The sequence below is a fragment of the Pleurodeles waltl genome, chromosome 1_2, assembly GCF_031143425.1.
Source record: "Pleurodeles waltl isolate 20211129_DDA chromosome 1_2, aPleWal1.hap1.20221129, whole genome shotgun sequence".
Lineage (NCBI taxonomy): Eukaryota > Metazoa > Chordata > Amphibia > Caudata > Salamandridae > Pleurodeles > Pleurodeles waltl.
In genome coordinates this window covers 626644259-626671860 of record NC_090437.1, presented here as the reverse complement: position 1 = coordinate 626671860, position 27602 = coordinate 626644259, and the positions used below count along the sequence as shown (strand labels likewise).

The 27602-nt window shown below is 48.4% G+C and overlaps 1 protein-coding gene across 4 annotated transcripts in view; it reads left to right on the top strand.

The window, feature by feature from the left end:
* Nucleotides 1-27602, top strand: part of ADAD1 (adenosine deaminase domain containing 1) — a 923229-nt gene that overhangs the window by 330767 nt on the left and 564860 nt on the right. For all 4 annotated transcript variants that reach the window (XM_069242439.1, XM_069242435.1, XM_069242432.1 and 1 more), the window contains one exon: nucleotides 12140-12266. In XM_069242439.1, coding sequence (XP_069098540.1) covers nucleotides 12140-12266 — 127 coding nt within the window. The remainder of the gene's footprint in view (nucleotides 1-12139; nucleotides 12267-27602) is intronic.

Here is a 27602-nt window from a genome sequence, read left to right as displayed (position 1 = left end):
GAGGGGCCGCGGTTTACTGACCCAAACAAAGTTGTGGTATCCACTGACCTACCTTTAGAGTGTCTGTTAGATGATGACTTGGACACTTTAGCTTGGGTTGAAGTGTAGTTGGTGGCCTATGCAGCAATGCTGGGCGTCTCTGGGCATAAGTTTGCTTTGACTAGAGCACAGGCTAAGAAATAAAGGGAGCAAGGAGCACTGGAGCCTGTAACAATGATCCAGGAGGCTCCTAAAAAGAGGCAGGCAGGGTAACAAGTTACCCCCTTCTCAGACTTCCCATGAGGATCCCACTCCTGAGGGAGAGGAACCTACTCCTGGGGTGGAACCCACACCTGAGGAGCTAAAGGCTGACACAGCTGAGCTCCTAGGTGCAGGGAGTGGCACCAGGTAAGAGCTTAGTTTAGAGTGGAAAACCTGTCCTACTCTAGAGGGTCTGAGGCAGGAAGCTGCAGCTCAGGAAGCAGGCAAAGTCAGTGGTACCCATAGGGTCTACTGCACAACAGCCTCCTTTATTCTGAGGCAAGAGACTCCAAACCTGGTTCTACCAGGAGGTCGGTCATTCTTCAGAAATTGTGGGAGTTCTTGTTAACTTTAGCCCATGACATTCCCCTTGCAGGCCATTTGGAGCAGAGCAAGACCTGGGACCCACTTGTCCCTCACTTTCACTGGCCCCACATGTCTGAGGACACCAAGGAGTTTTGTCGCTCCTGAGTGACCTGTCAAGCCAGTGGCAAGGGAGGTGGCACTCAAAAGACCCCCTTAATCCCCACTACCAGTGGTTGGGGTACCCTTTGAGATGGTTGGGGTGGATATTGTCGGCCCTCTGGATCCTCCAACAGCCTCTGAGAACAGGTTTATTCTGGTAGTGGTGAACCATGCCACCAGGTACCCAGAAGCCATTCCTCTTAGGACCACTACATCCCCTGCAGTGGCCAAAGCCCTCCTGGGAATCTTTTCCAGGGTGGGTCTTAGAGGTGGTATGAGACAGGTGAAAACTTCATGTCTGCATACCTGAAAGCCATGTGGAAGGAGTGTGGGTGAAATCAAGTTCACCACTCCTTATCATCCACAAACAAATGGGCTAGTTGAGAGATTCAACAAAACACTCAACAAAACCCTGATCATGGGGCCCTCAGAAGGAGGTAGGATGTCCTATTGCCTTGCCTCCTCTTCGCCTAAAGGGAAGTTCCTCAAAAGGGAGTGGACTACAGCCCCTTTGAACTTTTGGTTGGACATCCTGTCAGGGGTCCACTTGCCCTTGTGAAGGATGGCTGGGAGGCATCTCTCAAGCCCCCAAACAAGACATATTGGATTATGTATTAGGCCTAAGGTCTAGAATGGCTGAATACATGAAGAGGGTATCTAAAAATCTTCAGGCCAGCCAAGAACTGCAGAAGCAGCGGCATGACCAGAAGGCTGTACTGACTATGTACCAGCCAGAACAGAAAGTGTGGGTCCTGGAGCCTGTGGCACCCAGGGCACTCAAAGATAAATGAAGTGGTCCCACACCATTGTGAGGAGAAAAGGTTAGGTCATATTCTGGTTGACCTAGGCACTCCCAGAAGCCTATATAGGGTGCTTCATGTAAATCACCTAAAGCCTTATGACGGGGCTGACATAACTCTACTCATGGCTACTGATGAAGGTCAGGAGGAAGAGTGACCCTCTCCCTGACCTTTTCCCACACAATACAGTAGATGGTTCAGTAGAGGGAGTTATTCTTGCTGACTGCAGTTCTCTGAACTGTTCTCCTTGACCCCTGCTCAAACAACAAGGTGCGAACCCACCATTGTCACAGGTGACCGCCTGGCTGTCAAAAATAAAATATACAGGCAGCCTGATCACATCAGGGAGTGCATCAAAGCAGAAGCGCAAAAGATGCTTGACCTAGGAGTTATTGAGCTTTCAGACAGCCCACTTTTCCTGTGGTCCTGGTACCAAAATGCCACTCTCATAACGGCAAAAAAGTGACAAGGTTCTGTGTGGACTATAGAGGCCTCAATACAGTAAAAAAACTGATGGTCATTCAATCCTTAGGGCAGATGAGCTGATAGGTACTCTAGCTGCTGTCAAGTATCTTTGCACCTTTAATTGGACTACTGGATACTGGCAGATCAAGTTATCAGTGGATGCCAAACCCAAAACAGCATTCTCAACACTTCTCAGTGATGCCCTTTGGGTTGAAGAATGCCCCCGCCACATTTCAAAAGTTCTCTGAGGCCTGGAAAGCGTCAGTGCAGCTTATCTTGACGACATAGCTGTCCTTAGCTCCACCTGGGAGCATCACCTGGTCCACCTTGAAATTTACTAGAGGCTCTAAAAAAGAAAAAGGAGGCATCACGCTCAAGGTGTCAAACTGCCAGATAGGGCAGGGTGTAAAGTGGTTTATCTGGGCCACCTGGTAAGTGGAGGTTAGATCCAGCCACTCCAGGGCAAAATCCAGACAATCCTCGATTGGACTGTCCCTACTAATCAAACCAAAGTCAAAGCCTTCCTAGGCCTGACTGGGTACTATAGGAGGTTCATTAAGAACTGTATGGTTCTATTGTAGCCCCCTTGAAAGATCTCACATCCAAAAGGATGCCTTAGAAAGTGTTTTGAAGAGCTAGGTGCCAAAAAAGTCTGAAACAGGCCCTGTGTTCTACTTCCATTTTAAGAAGCCCTGACTACTCCAAGCAGTTCATTGTACAAATAGATGCTTCTGAGGTAGAGTTAGGGCCAGTACTCTCTAAACTAAATGATGAGGGCCAGGATCAACCTGTAGCTTTCATTGACACCCCCACCTCCCCCTGCATGGCATGGTTACCCCCACTTTTTGCCTATCAGTGTGCTTACTGTCTTCACCTGGATCCTGCTAACCTGGACCCCAGAGATTGTGCTCTCTTCCTCCAAATTTGGATTCCTTGGAACTTTGTGCAGTTCACAATTGGCATACTTGTGTCACTTTATTAGTTCCTAGTATATCGTACTCAGGTACCCAGGACATTGGGACACGAGGGGTGCCCCATTCACTGCAGCACATATTATTTCACCCATGGGAGCCCATGCAAAATGTCTGCAGGCCTGCCATTGCAGCTTGCGTGAAAAGGTGCATGCACCCTTTCACCACAGGTCACTACACAAGGTCACTGTGAGTCACCCCTATGGCAGGCCTTTCGAGCCCAAAGGGCAGGGTGCAGCTCCCTGTGTGTGAAGGCCCACCTGCATGAGCAGTGCTGCCCCTACGAACTCCAGTTCCAATGCACTGGACTTCGTAAGTGCAGGGAAGCCATTTTACCCATGTACTAGACACGGGACCATCTACATAATGGTGACTCCGAACCTGGGCATGTTTGGTAACAAACATATCGGAATCATACCCCAATACTGTTGCCAGTATTGGCTGCATGATTTAATGCACTCTGGGGGCTACTTAGAGGACCCCACAGTATTGCTTCTACCAGTCTTTCATGGCTTTCCAGGCAGCCTGCGCTGCTGCAGCCCTTCAGGCAGGTTTCTGCCCTCCAGCTGCTTGACCGGCTCAGGCAGAGGAAGGCAGATCAAAGGATTTTGTGAGGGAGAGGGGAGGCAACAACCTCTCCCTTGGAAATAGGTGTTAGAAAGGCTTGGGAGGGGTAGCCTCCCCAAGCCACTGGTTTGCTCTGAAGGGCACATTTGGTGCCGTCCTTGCATAAACCAGTTTGCATCAAACTGTTGCCCTGCTCTGGCATGTAACTGGACAAAGGAAGGGGGAGTGAACACGACCCTGTCCATCACCACCCCAGGGTGGTGCCCAGAGCTCTTATAGGTGGCCACTCAATTCTGCCATCTTGAAACCGAGATGGACAGAGGCCCCTGGGAGCATCTTAGTGGCCAAATCAGGCAGGTGACGAAAGAGACCACTCCGGTCGTCACCGTGCAAGGTGACCAAACCCCGTTTTAGGGCTATTTAGGGACTCCCTTGCGGTTGAGTCCCCATATTTTACATACAAGAACTCCTCTGCATCATTTACTTCTGCTCCTGGCCACTGGAACTTCAACTGGACACTTCAGTAACAGACACGACTGCAACTCCTGAGACGACCTCGCCTTGCAACATTGTTTTCCTGGTTTCTTTCAGCAACTGCAACATTTCCCCTGCTGTGCGTCCTCTGAGGTCGGCAAGATTTCTGGTGCACTAGGAAGAAAGAAGGAATCTCCCTTGCATCTGCAGTCAACTACAGCAATTATGTCTGGCTGTGTGAATCTGCTCTCCTCCATAATTTCATGGATCCTGCATCACAGGTGGTGGTCTGGAGTGGTCCCATTGGTCCTCTCTTTTAGCTGTCCAACTTGAGAGACAGTGAGCCCTTGCATCTCCTTGAAGGACAGTACCCATTTGCACTGCGACTTGCAGCAACCAAGACTTGTGGTCTCCAGCTCCAAGGGATCTTCAGACTCCGAGTAGCACCATCCCCCAGTACTTCATCCTTGCAAAGACAGTCTGTCCTCTGCTGCTCCAGTGACGTGGGACTCCTCTCCAGGTGTGCTGATTGAGCTTCACTGCAACTTACTGTGCCTGCTGCCAGGGGGTTGCCTGTGGGGGCTGGGACTACTTCTGCTGGCTCTACCAACTGCCGAGGGTCAGCCCGGACTCCCCTCTAAGGGTCGAGTCCCCTGGACCTGCTGGTCCTCTTCAGCCTTGCAACTCTTCTGCCTCCTTTTGCATTTGCCAAGGCTTGCAGGTGGTTCTCCTAACTACTGCCCACCTGCAACCCGAAGACCGACGTGGGACACCATCTGCACTGCTCCAAGGACTCTTCTGCATGTCCTGGGCTCCACAGCTGGTCTTTTTCTTCCCCCCCATCGACCCGGATCTTCATCCACAGAAGGGTGGGTAGTGGCTCCTGCCCTAACTTGACAGTCCATTGTGGACTGGACTCTGCCCCCTTCTTTTGCAGGTCTTCTAATTCCAGAATCCCCCTTTGGGTTCCTCTGATCTGGTCCTGTTCTTGAACAATCCATTTTCTAAGTCCTCTTGTTAGTCCTTGGGAAAACCAGGTGTAGAAAAGTAGCCTCTTTTTAGCATGGTTACCACTCCCCTTTATCAGCGTGTTTAACTGTGTTCACAGGAATCCTGCTAACCAGGACCCTAATGATTATGCTCTCTCCCTTCAAATGTGGTTACTTGTACCATTTCCACCCCACATTTGGCATACTGGTGCCACCATGTAAGTCCCTAGTATATGGTACCTAGATACCCATGGCATTGGGGTACCAGGTGAATCCCCATGGGCTGCCGCATGTATTATGCCACCCATGAGGAGCCCATGCAAAGTTTTCTGCAGGCCTTCCTTTACAATCTGCGTGAAAGGGTGCTTTCACCCTTTTTCTCTACCGGTCACTGCAAGTCACCTCTGTGGCAGGCCCTCCTAGCCCAGAGGGCAGGGTGCAAGTACCTGTGTGGGAAGGCACCCATACACTAGCAGAGGTGCCCCCACAAACTTCAGTTTCATTTTCTGGGACTTTGTGAGTGCGAGGAAGCCATTTTATTTGTGTACTGGGCATAGGTCACTACCTATGTCCTGCTACGTAATGGTAACTCCGAACCTAGGCATGTTTGTTATCAAACATGTCAGAATCATACACCAGTACTGTTGCAAGTATTGATAGTATGATCCCATGTGCTCTGGGGGCTCCTTAGAGGACCCCCAGCATTTGCTACCACAAGTCTTCCTAGGGTTTTCCGGCCAGCCCAAGCTGCTGCCATCCCTCCGACAAGTTTCTGCCCTCTTGCTGCTTGGTCTGATCACGCTCAGGGTGGCAGAACAAAGGATTTCCTTTGGGAGAGGGAGGATACACCCTTTCCCTTTGGAAATAGGTGTGACTGGCTTGGGAGGGGTAGCCTCCCCAAGCCACTGGTATTCTCTAAAGGTAATGTGCCTTCCATTCAAAAACCAGTCCACACCGGTTCAGGGACCCCCAGTCCCTGCTATGGCACGAAACTGGACAATGGAAAGGGAAGTGACCACTCTCCTGTTCATCACCACCCCAGGGATGGTACCTCGAGCTCCTCCAGAGGACCCCTGAGTTCTGCCATCTTGAATCCTATGTTGTCAGGGACCTCTAAGAGCATCTGAGTGGCCAGGCAGGTGACATCAGAGCCCCCTCTTGATAGGTGGTCTCCTGGCTAGGTGACCAATCCCCCTTTCAGGGCTATTTAGGGTCTGTCTCTTGGGTGGGTCATCGGATTCGACTTGCAAGATTCCAGCAGGACTCCTCTGCAACCTTACTTCGACTTCTGGCCACTGGAACCGCGACTGGGCCCTCCAGAAACCGACAATCTGCATCCACGAAGAAGACTGTTCTTGCAACATTGTTTCTACAGCTCTTTCTAGCTTTTGCAACATTTCCCCTGCTGTGCATCCTCTGAGGGTGGCAAGTTAAGTCTGCACGAAAAAGAAGGAATCTCCCTTGGATTGAAGGAATCACTCCCCTGCATCCACAGGCACCTACTGCAACAACGACCGGCCACATGGATCTCCTCTCATCTTGAGGTGCGTGGATCCTGCATCATGGGTGGTGGTCTGGAGTAGCCCACTTTGCCAGCTGTCCAACTTTGGTGGAGGTAAACCCTTGCCTTCTCTTGGAGGACAGTATCCCCGTGCACCACTTTTCTTGCAGCTGCTGAAGCTTGTTTGCATCTCCTCCGAGGAAACTTCAGACTACGAGCAGTTCCAGCCATCAGCACTCTTTCCTGCAACGCACAGCCCTCTGTGTGGTTCTCCTGCGGCGTGGGATCCTTCTTCTGTGTGCTGCATGGGCTCCTTCTGCAACTTCTGTGTCCCCGTCCTGTGGGACTTCTGTTGGTGCTACCTCTGCACCTGTGGGCTCTCTGTGTTGCTGAAGGTGCGCAATATTTGCCTTTGCCAAGGCTTGTTGGTGGAATTCCTGCACCAACACCCAACTGCAATTCTTCTTCAAGTGTGGGACGTCATGTGCATCTCTCAAACTCTTGTCTGGCTCCAGGGCTGCAGTGCTGACCTTCTCATCGCCATCGACCAACTCCTGCAACTACAGCTGGGTGAGTAGTAGCTCCTACTCCTCCTGGACTCCACTGTGACTCTTGGACTTGGTCCCCTCTCACCACAGGTCTTCCTCTGCAGGAATCCACCTCTGGTTTCTTGTAGTGTTGTCTGGGTATCTTCTTTTCTTTTTTTTCTTCCTTTTGTGTGGTTTGGGGAAATTCCATTAATTTACTCCTGCTTTCCTGGTCAATTGGGGTACATTGTTACTTACCTCTCTGGTTTTCTATTAGTCCCAGCTCCCCTCTACACATTCCACTTACCAGATGGGGAGTCCTGTGTTCTCATTCCATTTTTTGTTTTTTTTAGTTTACGGTTTGTGCTTCCCTTAGGGTCACTATTGTCTAACTGCATTTGCAGTGTTTTCTAACCTTTTCTATGCCTATTGATGTTTATTAGTGTATATAATTAGTGTATTACTTACCTCCTATTGGAGGGTTGCCATTCTAGTATCCTTTGGTAATATGTGACCAAAAATAAAGTACCTTTATTTTTGTAGAACTGAGTGCTTTCTTTCTTGTGTGTAAGTGCTGTGGGACTAGAGTGGTTTTGCAAGAGCTTTGCATGTCTCCTGGATAAGCCTTGGCTGCTCATCTTCAGCTGCCTCTGGAGAGCCTGGCTTCTAGACAGTGCCTACACTTCACTAATAGGGGATACCTGGACCTGGTATAGGTTGTAAGTACCTTAGGTACACACCACACACCAGGCCAGCTTCCTACACCAAGTACTTACCTGTCCTCTCCTGGTCGCTGGGGGTCACTAAGGTACTCACTTCTTTGGGGGTACCAAGTTCTCCCAGCTCCCCTCACACTACTCCATACCTTTTGGGTAGGAAATTTCACTTCGTATTCCACTATTTTAGTACATGGTTTGGCCCTCCCCTAGGTTTCTAACTATTTTCTACAATTCTTGGCAATGCTTGTTGTTTCTATGCTAATTTCTGATTGTTATTGTGTATATAGATAGGGTTTACTTACCTCCGGTTAGGGCAGCCTACTAGAAGTAATCTAGTGTAGTGTTTTTTTGTAACACTGCGGTTCCTTTCATGCGTAATAAGTTACTGTGTGACTATTGTGGTATTGTGTAAGCTTTGCAGGTCTCCTAGCTATATCTTGGCTGCTCATCCACAGCTCCCTCTAGAGAGCCCTGGCTTCCTAGCCACTGCCTTCATTCACTAAAAGGAGATGCATGGAGCTGGTATAAGGTTCCAACTCCATAGGTGTCCACGACACACCAGGCCAGCTTCCTGTAAGGACTAATCTCCTGACAAAGGTGTTTCAACCTGGAGCTTCATCCTCCGAACCCCTGCTCACCTTCAATTAAGACCTTACAAATGTCATACTGCATGCCTGGCCCAGTCCCAGTACTGGGCTCCTGTGAACAGTACAGTTGCCTGCTGCCATCGCCCTGCTCAGGATGATCCAAGGATTCTTACACAACACCCCACCCCTTAGAGCTTGGCTATCCAAGCCTCCAACTCCCATGGCATGTTGTGTTCCGTGCCCCTGGATAGGGAATCCATGAGGCTTGACACACTTGTGAAGAAGGTTTCCTTCCACCAGCCTGGTATTGCGGTCCTTGAGCCCTCCATGCCTTTTGGGCCATTACTCCACTCACTGGGGGATATTGTTACGCAAGTGCTGCCACAAGTCCCGAAAGCGCCCCAGGCTGGATTTTCCCAAACAGTTTCTGATGGGAGAAACGCAGCAAAGTTCACGATCACTAGGCAGAGCGGTTTCGCCGACAGTGTCCTTAAGACGCCATGCCTGGTTGAAGATATCTGGCTTTTCGGGGGATTTCTATGCTAATATTAAGGACATGTCCTTTGATAGCACCAGTCTCTTTGGAGAAAAAGCAGTTCAGCCACCACAGGTAAGAGCCTGTACTGGGCAGAGGTGTTATCACCTCTCCCAAGCTGGATGGACATTCCGGGGATGGAAGCTTCAAAGGCCTAACCACCTCTGTAATGCGACCCAGGTATCTACAGATGGTGGAGATGACAATTCCCTCCCCTCCCCCCCCCCCCACCACCACCACCACCACCACACCACCATCACCACTTTTAACAGCAGCACAGGCTGGATAATTAGGCATATTAGGATGTGTGCCCACTTTATACCAGTCCCACCCCTAAGGTGGACGAGCTGAAGTGGAAACTACTTTTTATATTCCTCAATCTTATTCGGAAGGAATTAGGCCACTATGCCCACTTCCCACCTTCCTGACCCTGGTCATAGTAAGGGTGTACTCACTCTAAAGGTGTGAAGCCCACTGGCTACCGCCTGGCACTCCCTGTAATCCCCCTAAATTGAGTATTTAGGTGGCAGCCCTGAACCCTAGAACTCCTGACTACATAGCAAAGGACAAAGAAAAGTTGGAACTAGCCCTTCTGGCCTTCCTGCTATCCTAGACGGACTCTGCCAAAAAGACTACTCGCTTTGCAGCTGTGACTTCAAGAAACCCAGCAGGATGTCCTGCCTTCTAAAAAGACTCAGACTCTCATGGGCTCCAAAACTGCTCTGCAACAAAGTTTCAAGAAAGGACTCTGCAGCCCCTAGAACTGCAAGGACCGAACACCCGAAGTGACCTCTGCACCCGACAACCACGATCAGCGGTGAAGCCATCCAACCGTGATAGCCCAGTTCTCCAGGTGTGTAGAGTCGGAATCCACTCCGGTTTTACCCCTCTTGGACTCCCACAAGTTGCCTGCAGCCTCTGCACGCTGGCCCCCTCCCCTACAACCTTGTTGTGAGAGGAAACCAGACACCTCCAGCAATCACTGCACCTGTTGCCCCTGACCGTATCCGAGGTGGGTCACTGGTGCAAACATGCCTGGCTCTCCTGAGCTTGAGTCCACCCTGGGTGCCCCCCTACCAGACTCCCTGACGACACCTGCAGCCTCAACACACAAGACCGCCTGACCGTGAGCGCTCTTGGATGAGAAAGCTTGACACCTAAGGACACCCCAGCATCTGTCGTCCCTGGGTCCTGGTGAAAAGAACCAAATGTGCACCTTCATTCCCGAACATCCCAAGACTAATACATACCTGTTTGTTGTCCCTGACTGGCCTCCCAGCCAGAGCCTGCAGCCTGGTTGTCAAAGGTCTGACTCCCATAGAAAACCATAGGGCACCCAATGCCTTACGGCATCCCTTCATCCAGCTGCCCCAGTGCTGCCTGGTGTGACTTGTTGGTGTGGTTTTGATCAGTGCCGAGTATTTACTTTTGCTCCCTGAGCTCGGCTTCGTAAGTTGTTAACCATGTGTTTGCTGAACATTGGTTTCTACCATAGGATAACATTGAGAGAACTCTGAATATTGCACTGTTGATTTCTGAAACTGCAAAATACTAATGCTTAAAAGTCTACTTAACTGATTACGAAGTTCTTGGGTTTTAATTATTTTTCTAAATTGGTCTTGGATTCATTCTTTGAGTGTGTGCCTTATTTATTGTTTCTCTGAGTAAAACAAATGCTTAGCACTATCCTCTGATAATCCTAACTGTTTGCCCACACTACCACAAAATGGAGCATTAGTTCTATCTACTTTTGCCCCTGCAAAACCAATTGGGGATCCACTGGACTCTCAACAGTGTACTTAATTTTAGTGCACTACATAGAGAGCCAGCTTCCTACAGTGATCCTCCCATGCTTCTCACTCTGTGAACCAATTATGGTGTAGGGAATGCCCATCTCAGGGCCCTAGTTTGCCACACCAGTGGTCAGTGCTCATTGTTTTTCTCCTGGTGTGGAAAGTCTTGGTAGTAACTGATGCTGGTGTGCCGAAGTGGTGCCTCTATAGGTACCTTGCATGTCCCTTCTGGTAGTTGCTGTGGAACCGAACCACAGCACTTCCCAGTGAGTTTTATATCTGAGCATATTCCAAAGTAAGGAATCTGCTACTATCTAGTCTTCACTAGATAAAGCATTACCGAAGGTAAACAACTTGTTCATTTAGATATGTTTACTGCAAACCGACCAAATACCTATTCATTACGATTGAGAAGGTTTCTGCTTCTTTAACTTGCATATTGAGGTTTGCTTGCTCATTTTGAGCACTTACGGGTATTTACTTAAGGCAGAATTTTTGGCATTTCTTTAAGCATTTGTTTCTTCAAGAAGAGCTGGAGAGTCTCAAGCTCAGGCTTTGCAATCTCCTTTCGCATTTTTTTTTTTTTTTTACTTGTCAAAATTTGTGTTTGCCCAAAATTTGTAATACAAAATTGTTGTTTGTCATGGAATAGTAATTGATGTTCAAATACAATACCTATGCATATGCGTGGGACACTGGAAGGGTATTGTTCAGATCACAAGCCTTCTATCTTTTATCCTGCTTTTGTTTCTATTCCTTTTTTTTTTTTTTTTTTTTAATGGATGGTGACTGTAAAACCTCCTTTCTGGGTTTCAGTGCGAAGGAAGGACGTAACGCCTTTAAGGAACTTTTGGCCTCTCTTTAAATTATCATGGACATTTGCACCAGAGAAACTGATGTGTTTCTATTAAGTATGTTATATTTTTCATTTGCCCCTTCACTAATTGAAGCATTGTCATGCACTGGAAGGATTCAAGAGAGACTCAGATTGAGAGATCCCAGATAACTTCGACCCTAACCACACTGTAGACTATATTTATGGGCCTTCCTATGTGGCATTTGTATTCTCGCAGACCTAAAAACATTTGGGTGTCTACTATGGTTTTTTTGTATCGAGGCCAACAACTGGGATGATTTGAAGAATTCCTTTGTTTATTATTTTCAGGTTTTGAATGATGATGATGAAGTCACTTGAGTTACTGTGCATTGTAGTTAGCTTTGGTGCAGTGCATTCTGAAAGCAATTACGAAGCACTCGGAAATTAAATTCTGCAGTTTTAAATATATATTGGACTGTGGTGCTCAGATGACGTTTGCTATTTAAAGACTAGAAATCTAACAACTATATTAACAACTGAACTAGTATTACAGGTAGCTGTTTCTTAGCTGGTACTATCCATAGCTGAACTTGTTGGCAATCATGGAGTTTTAAAGCACTTGTCACAATATTTTAATGATATGGCTAAAAGCGCAGTTTGGTAAGTTGGTTGTTCTGTCTTTCTTTTAGCTGGGCCCCAGTTTGAAGTGGTCGCAATGGGCACAGGAGATTTCAACTACAGTCAGATGATTTGCTTTGATGGGCGTATATTGCATGATTCACACGCCATTGTTGTCGCAAGACGCTCTCTGCTCCGGTAAGCTATTATTTACTATAAATAAAAATGATTGGCAAGTCCTCTATCGTTACTAAGCACTGCATTTCAACCATTTCCTTGCCCGAGATAAATTCTCAATCTAATTGCTGCTGTTGACCCTGCATGAATTAGCACTTGGTGTTAAGTACTACCTACCCAGTTAACAGTACTTGGACATGTATGCTCTTAGACATTGTCTTCACAATTCCTTCCAACTAACTCACCATTATACAAAGTATTTTATGTCTTCTGATCTCATTCATTCTTTGTAATGGAAACAGAGCTCCCATTTTTTTTTTAGATCACTGCTTGTCAGACTCGTCACATGACCATGTAAGCTATGGACATTTTAATACATTTTGTGAAAGGGTTTTATGCCAGATACTTCTACCCTGTATATTAGGATAAAGCTTCATGAAGTATTACTATTACATACTGACCCTTTATTCCTCTCAGTCTGTTGGTATCCCATCCAATTGTTGTCGTAGGACTGGAACTTGCTTACAAACCAGTTTTTATAGAGCGCTTTCCACGCCTGGTAGATTGTGTTTGTGCATCCTTGAAATGTGCCATGCACAGAACTCTGCATGTTGGTGTGACTTTGCTTGTTCTCTTTGGATTACTGAAAGGTAAGGATTAGAGCCTGCTTCTTTCACTTAGCCATATTCCTACTTGAGGCTTGCAGCGGATCCTGATTTGTTTTAATGGGAATCAGGAGTTTAGCTTAGCCTTCTGGCTTGCAGGCCTGTACCCCCGTCACCTAGTGACTTTTAACCTACTTAGCCTGCTCTGTTTTAGCACATTTTTTTTATTATTTCTTCCAAGATGGCTGCTATATTTATAGTTAGGAAGATGTTTTGATTTCACGTTCAGTGCCACTCTGTGAGGGCGTCACTATCAGCATCAAAGACAAGTGATATACGTAGGTTTTCACTTCATGTCCCTTTCCCACTTACGTGTGACAGGAAGATGATGTACTTTTTGAGGTAATTGTTTATGTAATTGCTGCCCCAAGCATGCCTTCTTATCCATTGTTTTGGGAACATACCTGCGTCAGGGGTCCTACAAGATCTGTATGAATACATCTCACGCAGACAAGGTTATCAGAGGGATTCCTAGCAGATGCCATCAATGCAGTCTATGCTACACGTTGCCTTGATGCAGACCCAGCCTTCGTTTCCTCACGGAGTCTGATCTAGAGACTTCATTCCAAGGTAACAAGGGATGGGTGAGCTCATCTCATGGACATGGTACCTGCAGATTATGTTAAACAAACCTAGCTCTCTTTAGGTTAGAGATTAAGTTCATCATGCCAGGGTATTAGGATCTATTTCACAGTTCATGTTATTGCAAGATGGTGTGGGTCTTTATATTCACGACTCTCTTTTTTTGCAATTCTGTTTCCTGCATTGTTCATTACCCTAATCATTGCAGCCTATGCATTTTACAGTCTTGTTAATAAAACCTATTAAACTTTACTACATCTCTCTCATTCCCTGTGTGTGTGACTGAGACGTGTTGCTCTTGTGAGAAAAGGATAATCTCCATGTAACCACGACTCTCCTGAGATGTTGCACTCGAGTCCATGCGTAAAGGCTGCCACAAATCACCTTTTACCATTTGGGATTTTGGTGAGGTACTGCTTATGAGCCGGGAGGGTTATGCTGACAGTTGTGACTGTTTGTAGGATTGGCCTTGTTGCCTACAAACAAGTGCTGTCATCCCTAAACCAGCAGTCTTTCCTAGAGCAAGAGTCCAACTATGACAGTTTGTCACAACACATTTGGTCCTTTAAAAAAAAAATATATATATATATAATTTTATTCATAACAAAAGCAATAAGCAAAACTGTGTGCGATGGCATCTGTCGCTGTAGATACACATGTTGTGCATAGCCCGCCATCTGGTGTTGGGTCGGAGTGTTACAAGTTGTTTTTCTTCGAAGAAGTCTTTCGAGTCACGGGACCGAGGGACTCCTCCTCCTTGTCTCCATTGCGCATGGGCGTCGACTCCATCTTCGATTGTTTTCTTTCCGCCATCGGGTTCGGACGTGTTCCTTTCGCTCCGGGTTTCGGAACGGAATTTAGCTGAATATCGGAAAAATTACGTCGGTATTGTTGTGTTCGGGATCGGCTTAGATAGAATCAACACCGAATCGAAGAGTGAAGAGCTCCGGTACCCTTCGGGGTAGTTTTCGATCCCCCGTCGGGGCCTGGTCGGCCCGACCGCGTGTAAAACAACGCTGATGGAACGGACCCCGTTCCGTTTCTGTCCTAAATGCCACAACAAATACCCGTATACAGACCAACATTTGGTCTGTAACCTGTGCCTGTCACCTGAGCACAGTGAAGAGACTTGCGAGGCCTGTCGTGCGTTCCGGTCCCGAAAAACACTCCGTGACCGTCGAGCCAGAAGACTGCAGATGGCGTCCACGCCAACAGCTCACCAAGTGTTCGAGGAACAAGAGGAAGATGAAACATTCTCGATCCATGAATCGGACTCCGAGGAATTCGACGAACAAAGAACTGTGAGTAAGACGTCGAAGCCAGCACACAAGAAAAGTGACAAGGCCCAGGGGACGCCACTGCCACCAGGCCATGGCTCCACCCATAAATTCGGTGACCGACCATCGGCACCGAAAAAGGCCGAAATAGTGCCGAGATCGTCCGACTCCGGTCGAGACACCGGCACGCAGCCTTCTCTGGACCGAGAAAGTGCTGCTGAAAGAGATAGACGCCGAGATAGCGGAGCCGAAACTGCTCGACGCAAAGACAGCGGCACCGAGGAAGATCGGCGCCGAGAGGGTTCGACTCCAAAAAAGAAGGTCACCTCGGAGCCGAAAAAGAGTACAGACAGGGTTTCGGTGCCAAAACGACCCGCAACCGACCCAACTACTAGTTCCTATACAGAGGAGCAATCACTGTCCTCTCAGATGCGAAAGCATAGATTTGAGGAAGAGTTGCAATCCACCGAAGTGGACCACACTCAGAAACGTATTTTTATACAGGAAGGAACAGGGAAAATAAGCACCCTTCCCCCTATTAGGAGAAAAAGGAGACTGGAGTTTCAGTCAGACCAAGCACCACAAACAAAAATGGTGAAAAGGGTAACTCCGCCACCCTCTCCTCCACCTGTAACTAACGTTTCACCAGCACAAACTCCATCACATTCCCCTGCTCACACCACCATGAGCCAAGGTGACCAGGACCAAGACGCTTGGGACTTGTACGACGCCCCAGTCTCAGACAACAGTCCAGAGGCGTATCCTACAAAGCCATCACCACCGGAAGATAGCACAGCATACTCACAAGTGGTGGCTAGAGCAGCAGAGTTCCACAACGTGTCCCTACACTCGGAACCAGTCGAGGATGACTTCTTATTCAACACCCTCTCCTCCACCCATAGCTCCTACCAAAGCCTGCCTATGCTCCCAGGAATGCTTCGGCACGCAAAGGAAATCTTCAAGGAGCCGGTCAAGAGTAGAGCAATAACACCAAGGGTGGAAAAGAAATATAAAGCACCTCCCACAGACCCTGTTTTCATCACCTCGCAGCTGCCACCAGATTCCGTCGTAGTAGGAGCAGCTCGCAAGAGAGCCAACTCCCACACATCTGGGGATGCACCACCCCCAGATAAAGAGAGCCGCAAGTTCGATGCAGCCGGAAAGAGAGTCGCAGTACAAGCTGCAAACCAGTGGCGCATCGCTAACTCTCAAGCACTACTTGCGCGCTATGACAGAGCCCATTGGGACGAGATGCAACACCTCATTGAGCATCTACCCAAAGAGCTACAAAAAAGGGCGAAACAGGTGGTTGAGGAAGGACAGAACATATCTAATAATCAGATACGCTCCTCTGTGGATGCAGCGGACACAGCTGCAAGAACAATTAACACATCTGTGACTATAAGAAGGCACGCATGGCTACGAACGTCTGGTTTTAAACCAGAGATACAGCAGGCAGTGCTCAATATGCCATTCAATGAGAAACAACTGTTCGGACCAGAAGTGGACACGGCAATTGAGAAACTCAAAAAGGACACTGACACTGCTAAAGCCATGGGCGCACTCTACTCCCCGCAGAGCAGAGGCACTTACAGCACCTTCCGCAAAACAACCTTTAGAGGGGGGTTTCGGGGTCAGGCCACACAAGCCAGCACCTCACAGACAACACCGTCCAGCTACCAGGGACAGTACCAGAGGGGAGGCTTTCGGGGCCAATACAGACGACAATTCCCTAGGAATAGGGGAAAATTTCAAAGCCCCAAAACCCCTACAACCAAGCAGTGACTCACATGTCACTCATCCCCTCCACACAACACCAGTGGGGGGAAGAATAGGTCAGTAGTACCAAACATGGGAGGAAATAACTACAGACACTTGGGTCTTAGCAATTATCCAACATGGTTATTGCATAGAATTTCTACACATCCCTCCAAACATACCACCAAAAGCACAGAATTTATCAAAACAACATTCAGACGTTCTGGAAACAGAAGTTCAAGCATTATTGCAAAAGAACGCAATAGAACTAGTACCAGAAACACAAATAAACACAGGAGTTTATTCACTGTACTTCCTAATACCAAAAAAGGACAAAACACTGAGACCAATCCTAGACCTCAGAACACTAAACACCTACATCAAATCAGAACACTTTCACATGGTCACGCTACAAGAAGTGTTACCATTGCTAAAGCAACAGGACTACATGACAACCTTAGATCTCAAAGACGCGTATTTCCACATACCAATACATCAGTCGCACAGGAAATACCTCAGGTTTGTATTCAAAGGAATACATTACCAATTCAAAGTATTGCCGTTTGGTTTAACAACCGCACCAAGAGTCTTTACAAAATGTCTAGCAGTAGTGGCTGCACACATCCGAAGGCAGCAAATACACGTATTCCCGTATCTAGACGACTGGCTAATCAAGACCAACTCACTGACAAGGTGCTCACACCACACAAATCAGGTCATACAAAACCTCTACAAACTCGGTTTCACCATCAACTATGCAAAATCACACATTCTGCCGTGCAAAGTACAACAATACCTAGGAGCCGTAATAGACACAACAAAAGGATTAGCCACTCCAAGTCCACAGAGAATTCAAAATTTCAACAAGATCATACAACGCATGTATCCAACACAGAGAATACAAGCAAAAATGATATTACAACTCCTAGGCATGATGTCCTCATGCATAGCCATTGTCCCGAACGCAAGACTGCACATGAGGCCCTTACAACAGTGCCTAGCATCACAATGGTCACAAGCACAGGGTCACCTTCTAGATCTGGTGTTGATAGACCGCCAAACATACCTCTCGCTTCTATAGTGGAACAGTATAAATTTAAACAAAGGGCGGCCTTTCCAAGACCCAGTGCCACAATACGTAATAACGACAGATGCTTCCATGACGGGGTGGGGAGCACACCTCGATCAACACAGCATACAAGGACAATGGGACGTACATCAAACAAAACTGCACATAAATCACCTGGAACTGCTAGCAGTTTTTCAAGCACTAAAAGTATTCCAACCAATCATAACTCACAAATACATTCTTGTCAAAACAGACAACATGACAACAATGTATTATCTAAACAAACAGGTTGGGACACACTCAACGCAGCTGAGCCTTCTAGCACAAAAGATATGGCGATGGGCAATTCACAACCACGTTCGCCTAATAGCACAGTTTATTCCAGGGATCCAGAATCAACTTGCAGACAATCTCTCTCGAGATCACCAACAAGTCCACGAATGGGAAATTCACCCCCAAATTCTAAACACTTACTTCAAACTCTGGGGAACACCTCAAATAGACCTATTTGCAACAAAAGAGAACGCAAAATGCCAAAACTTCGCATCCAGATACCCACACAGGCAGTCCCAAGGCAATGCCCTATGGATAAACTGGTCAGGGATATTTGCATACGCTTTTCCCCCTCTCCCTCTCCTTCCATATCTAGTAAACAAATTGAGTCAAAACAAACTCAAACTCATACTGATAGCACCAACATGGGCAAGGCAACCCTGGTACACAACACTGCTAGACCTATCAGTAGTACCCCACATCAAATTGCCCAACTGGCCAGATCTGTTAACACAACACAAACAACAGATCAGGCATCCAGATCCAGCATCACTCAATCTAGCAATCTGGCTCCTGAAATCCTAGAATTCGGACACTTAGACCTTACACAAGAATGTATGGAAGTCATAAAGCAAGCTAGAAGACCATCTACTAGGCACTGCTATGCAAGCAAATGGAAAAGGTTTGTTTGCTACTGCCATCATAATCAAATCCAACCATTACACGCATCTCCAAAGGATGTAGTGGGTTACTTGCTACACTTACAAAAATCAAACCTAGCTTTCTCTTCCATTAAAATACACCTTGCGGCAATATCTGCATACCTGCAGATTACCTATTCAACTTCACTATTTAGGATACCGGTCATTAAAGCATTTATGGAAGGCCTTAAAAGAATTATACCACCAAGGACACCACCCGTTCCTTCATGGAACCTCAATGTTGTCTTAACAAGACTCATGGGTCCACCTTTTGAACCCATGCACTCTTGCGCAATACAGTTCCTAACCTGGAAAGTTGCATTTCTCATCGCCATCACATCTCTACGGAGAGTAAGCGAAATTCAAGCGTTTACAATACAAGAACCTTTTATCCAAATACACAAAAATAAGGTAGTCCTAAGGACCAATCCTAAATTTTTACCAAAGGTTATTTCACCGTTCCACCTAAATCAAACTGTAGAACTACCAGTGTTCTTCCCACAGCCAGACTCCGTAGCTGAGAGGGCACTACATACATTAGATGTCAAAAGAGCACTAATGTACTACATTGACAGAACAAAAGACATCAGAAAGACTAAACAACTATTTATTGCATTCCAAAAACCTCATGCAGGAAACCCAATATCAAAACAAGGTATAGCCAGATGGATAGTTAAGTGCATCCAAATCTGCTACCTTAAAGCAAAAAGACAGCTGCCCATTACACCAAGGGCACACTCAACCAGAAAGAAAGGCGCTACCATGGCCTTTCTAGGAAATATTCCAATGCACGAAATATGTAAGGCAGCCACATGGTCTACGCCTCACACGTTCACCAAGCACTACTGTGTAGACGTGCTATCCGCACAACAAGCCACAGTAGGTCAAGCCGTGTTAAGAACCTTATTTCAGACTACTTCCACTCCTACAGGCTGAGCCACCGCTTTTGGGGAGATAACTGCTTACTAGTCTATGCACAACATGTGTATCTACAGCGACAGATGCCATCGAACTGAAAATGTCACTTACCCAGTGTACATCTGTTCGTGGCATCAGTCGCTGAAGATTCACATGTGCCCACCCGCCTCCCCGGGAGCCTGTAGCTGTTCGGAAGTTAGCTTAAGCTTTGTACATTTGTAAATATATTATTTAAACCTTAAATAGGTACATACTTATTCACTCCATTGCATCGGCACTATTACTACAACACAACTCCTACCTCACCCTCTGCGGGGAAAAACAATCGAAGATGGAGTCGACGCCCATGCGCAATGGAGACAAGGAGGAGGAGTCCCTCGGTCCCGTGACTCGAAAGACTTCTTCGAAGAAAAACAACTTGTAACACTCAGACCCAACACCAGATGGCGGGCTATGCACAACATGTGAATCTTCAGCGACTGATGCCACGAACAGATGTACACTGGGTAAGTGACATTTTCAACACTCTTCACGATTAGCAGGGTGCTCAACAGGATAGCATCAATAAATTCAGGACGCTATACTTGAAGGCAAAGCATATGAGCTACATCATCTCCAGATGTTTGGAACACTGTGTTTTAATAGTCACAATAAATTCATCAGCTACCCTATATCTTCTCCCTCTTCTCTGGGCAATCCCTACTCTGATGCACCACCTTTTCTGCCTGTTGTCATCAATCTGTCAGTTTCCGAGTCTGTGACCCTAGGGGACATAGTGACGCCCCATGCATGTTTTGTTTGGTCATTCCGGCTTTCATCATCAACCACAGTATCTGATAGAGACTTCTAGCTGCAGATTCCTTATGTTTGAATTCCCCACGGATGTCAGCCTGGCTCTGGAAGACATTTCGTGAGCAGTTACACTGCGTGGCGGTAGGGGGCATTGATCGGCTCTGTGGTCTGTGTCCGTGCTGAAAATGACTTCGCGGTACTTATATGGGGGCCACCCAAGCACTCCCAAAGTCGGGTATTTTATTTGCTTGCCAGCCATTGCTGATCCGAGTGAAGAGCAACCATATGGTCATTTTTTGACTGAACTTTTTCTACTTTGTTAAATGTTTTTGAAGTTTTGTGGTGTCGAGGATGCCCACACGCAAGACAAGTTACTAGCCCTTCCGATCCTGTCACTGGGCAGTGTCAGTGACTGATCTGCACTTTCTGAGGTGTTTGGAGCACAACCACAACCCGAAGTAATGTTCGAGTACCGGGGCATGCATCCAAATGTTTTGAGGAAGTGGTCCCTAAAGCTGATGTTGGCCTAGCACGTGATTCCCTGCCGGTCAAGGTATCGGTCGAGGGGAAGATACTGGGACCGGTCGCTGAGTCTGAAGTTACCGCCTTCTCTAAGTCCTCGGGACTATCGGGTAAGTGAACACAATGGAAGAAGAGCAAGAAGTCGAAGCGATCTTTGAATCTTCTTGTCCACTGGTCGACGGAGAGTCAGCATTCTAGGCCTTGTTCTTTGAGAACCTGTGCCTGGGCTGGCTCTACTCCTCCCTGACTTTGCAAGAGCCGGAACAACCCCTGCCCAACTTATTTTTGAGGCCATGGGCTTCATTTTTGGGCAGCCTGACCCAGTTGACGCGCCTTTGTGCCCCATGGAGTCTTGAGGAGGGTTCCATCTGGTTCCGCCCTGGTAGCTTCAGCTCTGATGGACAACTGATGATCCAGTCCTGGACCCAGATGAACGTCTGTTGTAACATCCTGACCTTCCCTGCCGCCAGTCCCGATGCCGATGCTCCTGGATTCCACCAGTGCCGCCATCCCCATTGTCAAGCCCAACTCCAATATGGAGCCGGATGGGTCTTGCTCAACGCTGGCTCCAATGCTGGCAGAAGCCTTGCCTCTTAGATCAGAGCCTGAGCCCTATTCTTGTGGGGTAGGCCTCAGGGAAGACTAGGGTGGATACCAGCCCTACAAAGAGGAAATTGACTTTCATGAGGATTTGGGTGAAGCCAGTAGACTGGACACCTCTTCCGATACTGGCATGCTTTCTCCCCCTACTGGGGCTATGAAGGAGATAGATCCCTATGCAGTGGTGGTGAGGAGAGCAGCATGGCATTGATACGTTGATCAGACTGCCCGCCCTAGGGAGGACCTTCTGTTGCAGAAGCGTGGGAGGGTTCACCCCAACCTGTCCACTCCACCTTCATGCGTGGAGATTGAGCAGCGGCTGATAGCTTTTGACCTTCCTTTCAAAGTCTGTAATGTCATTTTGGGAGCCAGCAATCCCAGCATCAAAATGGTATACACCTGCGTTTGAAAGAAATTTGTGGCATGAGGCACAGAAGAGTCTCTTAATACCCTTTCTGCCCCTCTTTCTGAGGTTTTACTTTTTATTCTTTCCCTTGCTGAAGCAGTGGTCTGCTTTGGCGCTCTTAAGGGCTACTTTTCTGCCATTTCTGCCTTATTGTGGTTGCCTGATCAACCCTCTGTTTAAGTCTCCTCTTGCACATAGGTTCCTAAGGGTGTTGATCATCTCTTTCCCCATTTAGTATCCCTCAGTGGGACCTTAAATCAGTTCTAACTTTTTTGATGTGTGCTCCTCTCCAGCTTCTCCAAAATTGTCCCCTCGTGCTTCTCACATTGAAAACATCCTTATTTATGGCAATTACACCTGCTCTTTGAATGGGTGAACTGCAGGCTTTGTCATCCAAGTTGCCTTACATCTCTGTTTATCCTTACAAACTGGCACATAGGCCTATTTTGTAATCCATCAATTTTGTAATCCATCACCGTGCCTACTTTTTCCACACGCCCTTCTAAGGAAGAGGACAGACTCCACTGCCTGGACCTAAAAAGAGCATTGGCAGTTTATCTAGATTGCCCTGTAAGTTCTGGATGGACGACCAGCTCTTCGTGGGGCAAGGGGGTGCAAAGAAAGGTTAGGCGGTGCAGAAGTGAACCCTCTCTCTTTGAGTCATACTCTAAATCAGATCTGGTATGCAGTGGCCAAAAAGCAACCCCCTGAAGACTTGCAAGCTCATTTCTTCAGAGCTAAAGCTGTGACTGTTGCATTAGCATGCTGCGTTCCGGTCCTGGGCATCTGCCAGGCAGCAAGTTTGGCCTTTCTGCACATGTTTACTAAACATAACTGTCTTGATAGTCAGGTTGTAGTGATGGGTATTTCACCTGTTCTCCCCTACAGGACTTTGTTTGAAATTGGTTTGCAGACCCAACTCCGGGGACGGTATTGCTTGGGTACCTATTCGAAGGTAAGGAATCTGGAGCTAGAAGTCTCTATCAGATGACCATGTTACTTATCTTCAATGCCTTATCTAGTAGAGACTATGGCCCTCATTATGACATTGGTGGTAAATGACGGCTACCGCCATGCTGATGGCTGCCAACATACCGCCAAGGTGGCTAATATCCGTTCCCCATATTTTGACACACACACCAGTCCGACAGAATAGAGCCACATACACAAATCCACAAACCAAAGGTCAGTGGAAAAGTGGCGGACCCAACACCCATACCGTTACGCCAACAGAACAACGCCCACCACATTACGATGTACGAATCACCATGGCGGACATTCAACGGTAGTAAGCCATTGGCTGTACATACCACTGTGTCAGAATGGACACCCATATACAAAACAACACTACATTGGCCAATATGAAAAACCCACACCTGACACTCATACACACACCATACTACCATAAAACACACACCCACCTTACCCCAAACCCTTTACGAACACGAATTACTGCCAGGAGATTCACACGAACAGCACAGAGACAACTAGACACACACCACTTACACCCATATATCCCTCACGCACTCCACATCACACACGCCACCATATTACTCAACACACTCTCACCAACACACACCACACAACACCCATGGCACCACAAAGGCACCCCCGTTTCACTGATGAGGAGTTAAGTGTCATGGTGGAGGAATTGTCAGGGTAGAACTACAGCTGTTTGGAGGACAGGTACAGCAGATGTCCATTGGCGGGAAGAAGGAGCTATGGCATAGAATCTTGGACAGGGTGAATGCTGTGGGACAGCAGCTAAGAACAAGGGTGACATCAGGAAGAGGTGGAACGACCTACGGGGACAGGTACGTTCTGTGGCAACAGGGCACCAGCTTGCCATACAGAGGACTGGCGGTAGACCCCCACCTCCTCCCCCACAGCTCACAGCATTGGAGGAGCAAGTACTGGCACTACTGCATCATGAGGGACTCGCAGCCAGAGGACTGGACACTGGTAAGTCAACATTTAACACTTATCACCCCCCATACCTGCATGCCAACCCACCCCCCCACCCCCTCACTCCCATCACTCCACCCCACGCACTGCACCTACACATAGGACTAACCACAATGCCAAGCCCTGCATGCTATACCAATGCATGGACAGCCCTCCCAGCACTGCATGGACAGCCATTACTGAAGCATACACAGCATGGGGAAACAAGCGTTCCCTCAGTACATCACCATACACAAGCAAAAGGTGGCAGGGCAACACCAACGATAGAGGGGAAGCCAGGGATGTACAAATGGCTGACATGAAGCATAATACATCATTTACATTCCCACAGGTACCCCAGCCAATGTCAGTGGAGAGGAGGTGCCACAACTATCCAGTCCCCCAATTGAAGATGAACCCAGTGACAACAGTAACTCTGGACTTCTGGATCTGGATGATGTACCTGTTCCATCAGGGACCACTGGACAGTCGGTCACCCAAGCCCACTCAGACCACCACAGAGACCCACCCCCCCCCCCCCAAATCAGGATCCAACACCACAGCACCCACCCAACGTACCCACACCACTGTCCCCAGGACACGTCTATCAGCAGTGTGCCTACCTCTACAGGGACCCCAGGCCACACCTTGCACCCAAGACAATCAGGGACCTGGGGTCAGTGGCAATGGGCACACCGTTCAGGGGACAGAGGCACAGGCCAACAGGGACACTGAGAGGACTGCTGTGCGCCAGGGGAGGACAGGACCAGGGAACCGACTCTCCAGGAGGCACTCTCAGAGATCCTGGGAGCCTGCCAACATTCCCAGGACATGATGGGCCAGATCCTAGACAACGTGCAGGAGAACAGGCGGCTGCAGGAGGGACAGTATCAGGGATGACTTGCAAGCCATTAACACCACTCTGATCTTCATAGCAGGGGTGCTGAGCAGACAAGGCCAACATCATGAGGGAGGCAACAGCACACCAGAAGGCCCCTACCACTAGCCAGTCCATCGACCAGCCCTCCACTTCTGCTGCCGTTAGTGAGCTGGAGGCCCCGCCACAGGACCTACAGACCACTAGCACCCATCCCCCTGCAGAAGGTGAACCGCCCAGCAAATGTTCCCTGCGACCCAGACAGAAGCCAGAGGCACTTGCTGTAGGAAGCTGCCTCTGTATATACTATCGCAAAGTGAGAGATAGTGTGCACAGAGTCCAAGGGTTCCCCTTAGAGGTTGATAGTGGAAAAATTAGATAATTCTAATGCTCTATTTTGTGGTAGTGCAGTCGAGCAGTAGGCTTATCAGAGGATAGTGTTAAGCATTTGTTGTACACACACAGGCAATAAATGAGAACACACACTCAAAGACTTAACTCCAGGCCAATAGGTTTTTATATAGAAAAATATTATTTTCTTAATTTACTTTAGAACCACAAGATTCAGAATTTAGGTACTTCACAAAGGTAAGTATAGAACTTTGATTTAAAATGGTAATGTATTCAGTTTTGGCAAAAATGGCAATAAGCTATTTTAAAAGTTGACAGAGTGCAAAAATCAGTAGATCCTGGGGGATATATTGGTCAGTTTTTCAGGTAAGTAAAGCACTTACAAGTTCAGTCTCCTTGGCATAGGCAGCCCACCGTTGGGGGTTCAAGGCAACCCCAAACCCTCAGCACCATCAACACAGAGCCGGTCAGGTGCAGAGTTCAAAGGAGGGCTCAAACAACTTAGGTGCCTATGGAGAACAGGGGTGCTCCAGTCTGATGGCAGGTAAGTACCTGTGTCTGCAGGGAGCAGACCAGTGGGGTTTTGTAGAGCATTAAGGGGGGGGTCCCAAACAGGCACACAAAATACACCCTCCCTCAGCGGCACAGGGGCGGCTGGGTGCAGTGTGCGAATTAGGTATCAGGTTTGTTGTTGAAAACGATGGAGGGACCCACGGGGTCACTGGTGATGCAGGCAGGGTACAGGGGGGCTTCTCGGGCCAGCAACTGACTGGGCTAGGATGAGGGCTGCCTGCTGGTCACTCCTGCATTGGTAGGTGGTTCTTCTCGGTCCTGGGGGCTGCGGGTGCAGTGCTTCATCTAGGCGTCGGGTTCATTTGTTACCAGGCAGTCTCGGTCACGGAGAGTCTGTGGATCCGCTCTGCAGGCATCGCTGTGGGGGTGCAGGGAGGTCTACTCAGGGTGTCCACCTCATTGAAGTTGCTTGGGGGTCCTCTCTGCAGTGTTGGTTCTCCTGCACTCAAGCCATGGGCGTCGGGTGCAGTGTGAGAAGACTGAGGCTTCTGGAGTGAGGCAAGACTCTCTTTAAAGTTGGTTTCTTGTTGCATTTTTTTAACAGAGCCGTTGTTCTCTGGCGCTTCTTGCTCCTTTAGGTGCAGTTCAGTCCTCTGAGTCCTCAGAGGTTGCTGGTCCCACTGGATGCATCAATATCAATCTGTAAGGGGATTTTTAAAGTGCACTACTCACCCGTGAGGGTCTCAAGGTGCTGAGGAGGGTAAGGGGATAAGGATGGGGGGGGTGGGGTGCTGCTACTGCTTGAACAGCCAGGTCTTGAGAAGTTTCCTGAAGGTAAGGAGGTCTTTGGCCTGGTGCAGTTGGGTGGAAAGAGTGTTCCAGGTTTTGGTGGCAAGGTGTGAAAATGATCTACCGCCAGTCGTAGTTCTGCGGATGCGTGGGATGGTTGCAAGGGCGAGGTCAGCAGAATGGAGATGCTGTGGTGTAGGAGAGTCGTTTGAGGTATTCTGGTTCGGTGCTGTGCAGTGCTTTGTGAGCGTATGTGAGGAGACTGAAGGTGATTCTCTGGTTGACTGGGAGCCAGTGCAGGTCTTTCAGGTGGTTTGTGATGTGGCAGTGGCGGGGGATGTCCAGGATGAGGTGTGCGGAGGCGTTCTGGATACGTTGCAGTCTCTTCTGGAGTTTGGCCATGGTTCATGTGTAGAGGGCATTTCTGTACTCCAGTTTGCTGCTTACAAGGGCTTGGGTGACTGTTCTTTTGGTTTCGGTGGCATCCATTTGTAGATCTTTGGATAGTGAGGGGTCGAAGATGAATCCCAGGTTGCTTGCGTGGTCGGTGGGAGTCGGAGTGGTTCCGAGAATGGCAGGCCACCAGGAGCCATCCCATGCGGAGGGGGTGGAGCCGAAGATAAAAACTTCCGTCTTGTCCGAATTGAGTTTGAGGCAGCTGCTCTTAATCCATTCGCTGGTGGCCTTCATTCCTTCGTGGAGGTAGGTCTTGGAGGAGTCCTTGGTGAGGTAGAGGATCAGCTGGGTGTCGTCGGCGTATGAGATGATGTTGAGGTTGTGGGATCGGGCGATGTTAGTGAGCGGGGCCATGTAGATGTTGAAGAGGGTCTGGCTGAGGGACGAACCCTGGTGTACGCTGCAGATGATTTTGGTGGCCTCCGAGCGGAGTGGGGGGAGGCGGACTGTCTGGGTTCTGCCAGTGAGAAAGGAGGTGACCCAGTCCAGCGCTCTGTTGCGGATTCCAGCATTGCTGAGGCGTGAGCATAGGGTGTGGTGGCAGACGGTGTCGAACGTGGCGGAGAGGTCCAGGAGAATGAGGGCTGCGGTTTTGCTGCTGTCCAGTGTGGTTCTGATGTCTGTGGCGGCGGTGAGGGCGGTTTTGGTGCTGTGGTTGCTGCGTAATCCAGATTAGGGCGGGTCCAGGGTACGGTTCTCCTCTAGGAAGCGGGTTAGTTGTCTGACGGCCTTCTCGATGACTTGCTGGGAAGGGGAGCAGGGAGAGAGGCCAGAAGTTCTTGAGGTCCTTTGGGTCTGCCTTAGGTTTTTTGAGGAGGGCGTTGATCTCAGTGTGTTTCCAGCTCTCCGGGAAGGTGGCGGACT